The sequence below is a fragment of the Crotalus tigris genome, unplaced genomic scaffold (assembly GCF_016545835.1).
Source record: "Crotalus tigris isolate CLP2741 ecotype Arizona unplaced genomic scaffold, ASM1654583v1 scf7180000024461.2689607, whole genome shotgun sequence".
Lineage (NCBI taxonomy): Eukaryota > Metazoa > Chordata > Lepidosauria > Squamata > Viperidae > Crotalus > Crotalus tigris.
The window spans coordinates 2455664-2464929 of NW_024100631.1; the positions used below are offsets into that span (position 1 = coordinate 2455664).

General features: G+C 46.1%; 1 protein-coding gene across 1 annotated transcript; it reads right to left on the minus strand.

Moving 5' to 3' along the window:
- Positions 1–1788: 1788 nt before the first annotated feature.
- Positions 1789–8436, minus strand: SDF2L1 (stromal cell derived factor 2 like 1). Its single transcript, XM_039332293.1, has 3 exons — positions 8148–8436; positions 4114–4310; positions 1789–2331 (listed from the first exon to the last, which is right to left on the minus strand). The coding sequence occupies exons 1-3, from the start codon at positions 8353–8355 to the stop codon at positions 2044–2046; spliced, it is 693 nt and encodes a 230-aa protein (XP_039188227.1). The 5' UTR covers positions 8356–8436; the 3' UTR covers positions 1789–2043.
- Positions 8437–9266: the final 830 nt, after the last annotated feature.

A 9266-nucleotide genomic window follows, 5' to 3' on the forward strand; every position in this document is an offset into this window, starting at 1 on the left:
TGATTCAGTCCAGTGGATAAGCGAATCATGCAATCAGAATAACAGGAGTTGGAGGTCTTCTAGAACAACCCCCTGCTCAGGCAGGGAAACCCCGATCATTAAGCAAATTTAGCTTTGCCGCGGACTTTTGTTTGTCATAAGGTCGCAAAAAGGTGATCGCCTGACCCTGGGACACTGCAACGGTCATCAATCAGAACCAGTTGCAAGTGTCTGAATTTTGATCGCACGACTGCAATGCGATGGTTGTTAAATTTGAAAATCAGTCCTCAGTCAATTTTCCAGTGCCGTTGTTAACTTCGGCCACTAAAGAAATGGGTTTTAAAGTCGAGGTCTACCTATCCAGGAAATGATCTTCCACGCTGGCCCTCAAAATTCACCCTGAGAACAAATGGTAAAGATTGATCGAGTATTTTTATAAGAAAACCTGGAAGGAGGTTTTTCTGCCAAATTTACTGTTTGCCAGGGGAATTTCACCACAAAGATGTGTATTTGGCGAGTCAAACAGCAGTAAGACACTGCGACTTTCATTTAAAAAGCTCCAGGCGTGGGGCGGGCTCCCATCTGTGGCCTGAATTGTGATTTCACTGCTGGAGTAAATTTCTGCCAAGGGGACATGATCAGGAAGAAGTCAGCAGCCCTTGAATATTTATGCTTAGGAATAATCTAATGCACTTTCACTTTATGCGGTCTTGATGTCTCCCCCTCAAATGCATCCTCCCCTTACAAGGAAGGTACAAGATTTGAGGATGGATTTGCAGATGTACGGAAGTCCTTAGAGGGGGAAAAATCAGAGCAATGTTGATGATGAGAAGAACGTCAATTGACAACTGGAATGAAAAAAAAAAACCCACAGGAAATCAAGGCAAGAGAGACAATGTTAAGCGTCACACCTAGGCTGGATAATGAAGCTCAGATTTCTGGACACTTAATCCTTAATTTACCACTTGGTTAGATTTGGTAGAAACTTCTCAGCCAAATGTTGATTGCTGAGCAAATAAATCAGAGACTTTAGAAATCCGGGCTCCAGAATTAAAACTCTTTTAAAAAGTTTCTTCTTCCTACTGTTCTGAGTTCACTTGGCGGTCCTGGAAGGCAAGAGTAGATTTTGAATGATTTGCTGTAGCTTTGAATTGCTAATTCCCACTGCGCTAGGCTGAAATTTCTACACACACCAGAATGGAATAACACAAAAGAGGGTGCGACATCCCAGCATTTCACTTGTCCTTCCGTGGCTTGTTCTGGATTTCCTTAAAGCATTTTGGGGAAAGCTTAATTCCTTTTCTTTAAGCAACTGTTTCTTATTAGAAGAAAAAAAAACCAGCAGGTTGCCAATTTCCCACTGAAAGGTTGTGTAAAGTCCCAGATGGATTGGAGGGGATGAGAGCAGCAGAAAGCTGCGGGTGATCTAAAGTACCGTAAATGCCGGCGTATAAGATGACTTCTACGAGCGCTGAAATCGGCGCCAAAGACGGGGGTCGTCTTATACGCCGAGTCGTCTTATACACTGGAAATACTGGTAGTTTCCAGCGTATAAGATGACGTTCTAGGAATGCGGCCCGGCTATAAAGACGGGGGTCGTCTTATACGCCGGGTCGCCTAATACGCCGGCATATACAGTATTGCTTATATTATATATATATAATATAATATATTTTCTACCCATCTTTTCCCGGTCTTCCCCTGCCACAAGCTTTTCAAAAAGGGCAGACAAATTGGATGACCTAATAAGATCAGGAATGCAGCATCCGCAAGGGAGGGACACAATTCCCGAGATGATTTAAAGAGAAGGAATTATAAAAGTTACGTTTTATTGCACCTCGGAATTAAGAATATACACAGCAAATCACTTCCTTCAGGGGGAAAAAAAGGAGAGAGGGCCGGCAGCAAACGAAGGAGATAGGGAGAGGAAGTGGCTACGGAAAAGGAACCCGATGGATTTAGATCATTCGGAATTAAGCCTGTCCTCCAAAGAGGTCTGTCTCCATGCTTTGTGGCAGGGGAATTTACGCAGGAGGATGTGCTCCCCGGGGCCCCTTCACATATTCAGAGTTCCTCATGTTCGTCATGCTTCGTGGAGTCCGAACTGGGCTTAATGAAAACCCCTTCCGTGGCTTTCCAGTAGTTGTGGTGATTAGCGGAATGCATCCCGTGAACTTCCCGCTGGCCCCTGATAGGGTGCCCATATTGTTCCCCCGTCACGGAAAGGAACACATCAGTCCCCACGTGCTTGAAGCGCACCGCCTCGTCTCGCTCCCAGTGTGTTCCGCTGCACTGCACCATCCACACGTCTAAATCGTCCCCTTCACCGTCGTCACCAAAGGCACTTACTTCCTGTCAGATGCAGAAATGGGGTGGGAGAAAAAAAGAAGGCTGTAAAGACGCATCTTTGTGGTTGTGATTTAAGCCGGGTTTACATCATAAGCTGAATCGTAAGCCAGAGTCTGCAAACTACAAGACAAAATCTCCAAATGATGGCTTAAGATCCTGGATGCACAAGACCGTCAGCTTAGCCTGGCCAGATTTATGATTTGTGGATTTCAACTCCCAGAATTCCCCAGACAGCAAGATGGGAATTGAAGCCCGCAGATCTAAAGTTAGGAAACCCTGAGCTAAATTGTGTTGGTTTAGCCTGCAGCATGAACACAGTTTCCTGTGGTTTGTAAACTGCAGTTTAGCCTGTAAAACTGAAAGACGGCAGCCCAGGTGAGAAATGATAAATTGGGACAAGGACTTTATTAGCTTTGAAATAATGATACGATTCAAATTACATGTATACTGTGACTTGCTGGAGCATAAATTGCAAGTGCTTTTAAGTCACGAGTACATACACTTGGCTCTGCTTTAGTGCACTGTGACTTAAGTCAATATTTTCTAGAGCAACTTTATCCTTTTTAAGGCATCAGAGGTTTGTACCTAATGTCTACAAAAAACAAACAGAAACTGAGAACAAAAATGTTAATGGGGCCTCCCATGGTGTTTTAGATAAAGTACTTTCCCTCAGCCCTGTAGCAGCTTCAGTAAATTTAACTTCCTAGTAGAAATGATCAGATTGTTTTATCAGTTACAAATAGCTATGAAACACTTTGATAGTCTAAACGGCATTGTACACCCTGTATGGCATCATTAACAAACCACTCACACCAATGTCAACTAGAATGTTAATTACAGAGGTACGGAGTTATCACTCACACTTCTTCTTGTTTTTTATTTTTATATATATATATATATATATATATATATATATATATATATATATATATATATATATTTTCCAGGGTTGTTACTTGTATTGATAGTAGCAAGGAGAACTCAAGCAGACTGGAAAAGACTGACACGCCCCCCCAGGTCCTTGAAGCCTTATCTAATTGTTCCCTAGAGAAGGTTGATAGACTGGGGAGATTCCTGTATTATAGGCAACAATTTGAACTCTGCCTGTGTGGGCCCGGTTGTTTGGGCCTGACCAAAAAAAAAGGTCACAATTTGTACTGTAGAAAAAAAAAAATGGCATTAGACTCTGCTTTTTACAAAGCAGTCTTTTATCATTAAGCAGAATTAGAGTTATCTTGCCCTTTGTGTATATATGTCTGAGTACAAATTATGCTGGAAATGTATTTTTGCATAGTAAGAAACGAACGGAATGCCTCAAACCAACTTTAAGGATTTAATATTATAACTGTCAAAAACTGTTCGTTTATGTGTTATAAATTCATTAAAAAATTCACAAAATTCAGGGCATCGTCTCGTCAAAAGAAAAAAATAAGCACAGCAAGACATCTTTCTTAAATTGGTATAGAGTTATGCTGTATATTGGGGTCCCCAACTGGCACTAGGTGACGCAAACAAGCAAAGCCCCCTTCGCAGAATGCAGGCAGTATGAGAAATCACGTTCCCTCCGGTCCACGGAAAAACCTCTCCACGGAACCAGTCCCTGGTGCTCCAAAGATTTTGGGGCCGCTGCTGTATATCTATAGTATCAAATGGCAGATAACAAGTTAAAAAGCATAATTGACATTTCAACCAGATAGGCATTCTTCCTAAAGCTCCAGTAGTAGAATCAATTAGATTGAAATGTATCCCTGCAGCTGAAATATATCAAATACACTCCAGCTTTACCTGGTTGTTGGAGAGTGGTGATGGGAAGTGGTGGGTGTGCAGATTCTTCCCTGTGTTGACATGAGTAAGTCGGACTGCCTGCCCACATTTTACTGGTACACCTCTTTGGCAGGATCCATCAATTTTGCCCCTGATCCGCCAATAGCTGTTCGCATCATCCGATCCTTCGACTCCAGTCACTGACTGCTGACCACTACCTAGTAACAAAACAGTTCCCCGCTCATCAGTGAATTGTTGTGCTGATATTATACGTTCCCAAGAAGAATGGGCAGAAAACACAATAATTATGTTGCACTACTTTCCTGTCTCCTTTTTCCTGATCCATCAATGGCGAATACGGAAGAGCGCAAAATGAAATCTCTCTGTACAAGGTTTTTACTGTTTACTTTTCACGTTGACAGCTCTGGGAAACTTCAATAAGGTCTCCAAATGTACATGTGGAAAATAAACAATACAGAAGCAAACTAACTTTCAATGACAGACAAGGGACTTTACCCTAGAATATTCTGCTAATCACTCAAAAAAAGGGGGGGGCACTCACTTGGATGGCAATTCTGGTCTGAGTCTGACTGCACTGATTTCTTAGAAGTTGACGTGGAAACCTCATAGCCAGAAGCAATCTACAGAGCCGAAGCTAGAGAACTGACAGAGGACATTGTTTATTTTTTTTCCTCCTCTTTATCCAGAAACTGTCTGGACCACTAGGAACAAACTGGTAGCCATAGCAATAATAAGCATAATAATAATGACGTTTATTAGCTTTCCAGAGTTCGAACAAAGCAAACTCCCTCCAACCCTATTTAAAGCCCATTTTGTACACTACACAGACACACACACACACACACACAATGTTAAGCATAGCACCCAGCTACTGCAGCTACTGGTTTCTCTTGAGTTCATTCACGGAGAAAAGACACACGGCTGCCCTTCTTCGATAAATCCTATATGGACTGTTTGGCAAAAGCCAAGAGGCAACCCCCTGCAACTAAAGGACTCTTAGACCCATCTTTTCCGTTCAGGAGGTCTTTATCTGAATGCAAGGCACCATCATTCCTCCCCCCCGCAACTAAAGATCTCTTAGACCCATATTTCCCAATATCCCCCATTCATAATAGAGACTCCCCACTCAAGAGGTCTCTATCTGAATACAAGGTACCATCATCCCCCCCCCCCGCAACTAAAAGACTCTTAGACCCATCTTTTCCGATATCCCCCATTCATAATAGAGCCTCCCCATTCAGGATTGGTCTATCTTAATACAAGGCGTCATCAGTTCCTCCACTCAACTTTCAGGATATCCCCCATTCATAATAGAGACTCCCCGTTCAGGAGGTCTCTATCTGAATGCAAGGCACCATCATCCCCCCCCCCCGCAACTAAAGGACTCTTAGACCCATATTTCCCAATATCCCCCATTCATAATAGAGACTCCCCACTCAAGAGGTCTCTATCTGAATACAAGGCACCATCATCCCCCCCCGCAACTAAAAGACTCTTAGACCCATCTTTTCCGATATCCCCCATTCATAATAGAGCCTCCCCATTCAGGATTGGTCTATCTTAATACAAGGCGTCATCAGTTCCTCCACTCAACTTTCAGGATATCCCCCATTCATAATAGAGACTCCCCGTTCAGGAGGTCTCTATCTGAATGCAAGGCACCATCATCCCCCCCCCCGCAACTAAAGGACTCTTAGACCCATATTTCCCAATATCCCCCATTCATAATAGAGACTCCCCATTCAAGAGGTCTCTATCTGAATGCAAGGCACCATCATTCCTCCCCCCCCCCCCGCATCTAAAGGACCCTTAGACCCATCTTTCCCGATATCCCCCATCCATAATAGAGCCTCCCCATTCAGGATTGGTCTATCTTAATACAAGACGCCATCAGCTCCCCCACTCATCTTTCAGGATATCCCCCATTCATAATAGAGACTCCCTATTCAGGAGGTCTCTATCTGAATGCAAGGCACCATCATTCCTTTCCCCCCCCCCCGCATCTAAAGGACTCTTAGACCCATCTTTCTCAATATCCCCCATTCATAATAGAGACTCCCCACTCAAGAGGTTTCTATCTGAATACAAGGCACCATCATTACCCCCCTCCCTCGCATCTAAAGGACCCTTAGACCCATCTTTCCTGATATCCCCCATCCATAATGGAGCCTCCCCATTCAGGATTGGTCTATCTTAATACAAGGCGCCATCAGCTCCCCCACTCATCTTTCAGGATATCCCCCATTCATAATAGAGACTCCCTATTCAGGAGGTCTCTATCTGAATGCAAGGCACCATCATCCCCCCCCCCGCAACTAAAGGACTCTTAGACCCATATTTCCCAATATCCCCCATTCATAATAGAGACTCCCCATTCAAGAGGTCTCTATCTGAATGCAAGGCACCATCATTTCTTCCCCCCCCCCTGCAACTAAAGGACTTTTAGACCCATCTTTCCCCATATCCCCCATTCATAATACAGCCTCCCCATTCAGGATTGGTCTATCTTAATACAAGGCATCATCAGTTCCTCCACTCAACTTTCAGGATATCCCCCATTCATAATAGAGACTCCCCGTTCAGGAGGTCTCTATCTGAATGCAAGGCACCATCATCCCCCCCCCCACAACTAAAGGACTCTTAGACCCATATTTCCCAATATCCCCCATTCATAATAGAGACTCCCCACTCAAGAGGTCTCTATCTGAATACAAGGCACCATCATTCCTCCCCCCCCCCCCGCATCTAAAGGACCCTTAGACCCATCTTTCCCGATATCCCCCATCCATAATAGAGCCTCCCCATTCAGGATTGGTCTATCTTAATACAAGACGCCATCAGCTCCCCCACTCATCTTTCAGGATATCCCCCATTCATAATAGAGACTCCCTATTCAGGAGGTCTCTATCTGAATGCAAGGCACCATCATTCCTTTCCCCCCCCCGCATCTAAAGGACTCTTAGACCCATCTTTCTCAATATCCCCCATTCATAATAGAGACTCCCCACTCAAGAGGTTTCTATCTGAATACAAGGCACCATCATTACCCCCCTCCCTCGCATCTAAAGGACCCTTAGACCCATCTTTCCTGATATCCCCCATCCATAATAGAGCCTCCCCATTCAGGATTGGTCTATCTTAATACAAGGCGCCATCAACTCCCCCACTCATCTTTCAGGATATCCCCCATTCATAATAGAGACTCCCTATTCAGGAGGTCTCTATCTGAATGCAAGGCACCATCATCCCCCCCCCCGCAACTAAAGGACTCTTAGACCCATATTTCCCAATATCCCCCATTCATAATAGAGACTCCCCATTCAAGAGGTCTCTATCTGAATGCAAGGCACCATCATTTCTTCCCCCCCCCCTGCAACTAAAGGACTTTTAGACCCATCTTTCCCCATATCCCCCATTCATAATACAGCCTCCCCATTCAGGATTGGTCTATCTTAATACAAGGCATCATCAGTTCCTCCACTCAACTTTCAGGATATCCCCCATTCATAATAGAGACTCCCCGTTCAGGAGGTCTCTATCTGAATGCAAGGCACCATCATTCCTCCCCCCCCCCGCATCTAAAGGATCCTTAGACCCATCTTTCCCGATATCCCCCATTCATAACAGAGCCTCCCCATTTAGTGTTGGTCTGTCTTAATACAAGGCGCCATCAACTCCCCCACTTATCTTTCAGGATATCCCCCATTCATAATAGAGCCTCCCCATTCAGGAGGTCTCTATCTGAATGCAAGGCACCCTCAACCATCCCTCTACAAAGGACTTAGGCCCGTGTCCCCCGGTAGCCCCCGTTCACGACGACAGAGCATCCCCATTCAGGAGCCGTCTACCTGAAAGACCCCTCCCATTCTTTTCTTTCCCTCCCTTTCGCGTGCTCTCTCTTTCCCCCCTCCCTCCCTTTCCTTCCTTCCTCCCCTTGAGGGGTTCCCGGCTATCCCAGGCTGGGGATTCTGGGAGTTGCAGTCCGCGCTTCCCCTGCCGGCCCACCTCCCTCCGCCTCGCCCATTTCTCCTCACCGGAGCCGTACTTGACCTCGTGCGAGTGGAGCCGCACGTTGTGCCGCGTGTTGAGCAGCTTCAGCACCGAGCCGCAGGTGACAGCGCCCGCCTCGGCCTCCTTCGACCGGCCGGGGCTGCAGGCCAGCAGCACGAGCAGCAGCAGGGGCGACGGGGGCAGCGGGCCGGGCCCGGCCGAGGAAGAAGCGCCGCCGCGCGGTCGCCGCATCTCCGTTCCTGCCGTGGCTCTCCCGGCGGCGGCTGCGGCGACGGTTCGAGCTTTCGCCTCAGAAGCCGTTTCCGGTGCCGGCGACGGCGGCAGCCAATCCGCGGCTGCCAACACATAGCACGTGTTCCGGCTCCGCCCCGCGGCAGGGCGAGGCGGGAGAGCTGATAGGCTCGAAGCACGCGGCGAGGCGACCAATCAGCTGCGGCGGCGTGGCGGCCAGGAAAGGGGCGGGGCCGGGCGGAAAGGCTGAGGAGGGAAGAGTGGGCGAGGCCTTCAAGGTGGCCGCTGCCGCCCACAACCGGAGCCTCGAAGAGGACGCCGGTTCGAATCCCGCCTTCCTATCACGTGACCTTTAATTTGTTCAAAGGAAGGCTCTTATTAAAATATCTCCTGTTTGGGGGATTAAGGGTTCCTGCCATGGTGTTTACTCAACGAGACGATTGTTCTTAGAGTGTTGAAAGATTAAAAAGGGAGCTATTTATTGGTGTATTATGTCAACTGGCGTGCCACTTTAATCTCTAGACAGGAGAGAGAGAGAGAGAGAGAGAGAAAGGGAGATAGGAAAAAAGAAAAAGAGAAAAAGGAGAGAAAGAAAGGGGGAGAGAAAGAAAGAAAGAGAAAAGGGAGAGAGAAAGAAGAGAGAAAGAAAAAAGAGAAAAGGAAAGAAGGGAAAAGAGAGAGGAGACAAGGAAGGAAGGGAAAAAAGAGAAAGAAAAAGGAAGGAAGGAGAGAGAGAAAAAAGAGAAAGAAAGAAAAAGGAGAGAAAGGGAAAGAAAGAAAAAAAGAGAAAGGGGAGAGAAAGAAAGAGAAAAGGAAAAAAGGGAAGAGAGAAAAAGAAAGAGGAGAGAAAGAAAGAAAGGGAAAAAAGAAAAAGAAAAGGGAGGAAGGAGAGAGAGAAAAAAGAAAGAAAG

What these genes read in the sequence shown, in the direction of transcription:
- SDF2L1 (XM_039332293.1), bottom strand. Translation starts at nt 8,355, where the DNA reads ATGCGGCGACCGCGCGGCGGCGCTTCTTCCTCGGCCGGGCCCGGCCCG. An exon ending in CGAGGTCAAGTACGGCTCCG is followed by an intron (nt 4,311 to 8,147) that starts GTGAGGAGAAAT and finishes TTTTGTTACTAG; the next exon opens with GTAGTGGTCAGCAGTCAGTG. An exon ending in CACCACTCTCCAACAACCAG is followed by an intron (nt 2,332 to 4,113) that starts GTAAAGCTGGAG and finishes TGCATCTGACAG; the next exon opens with GAAGTAAGTGCCTTTGGTGA.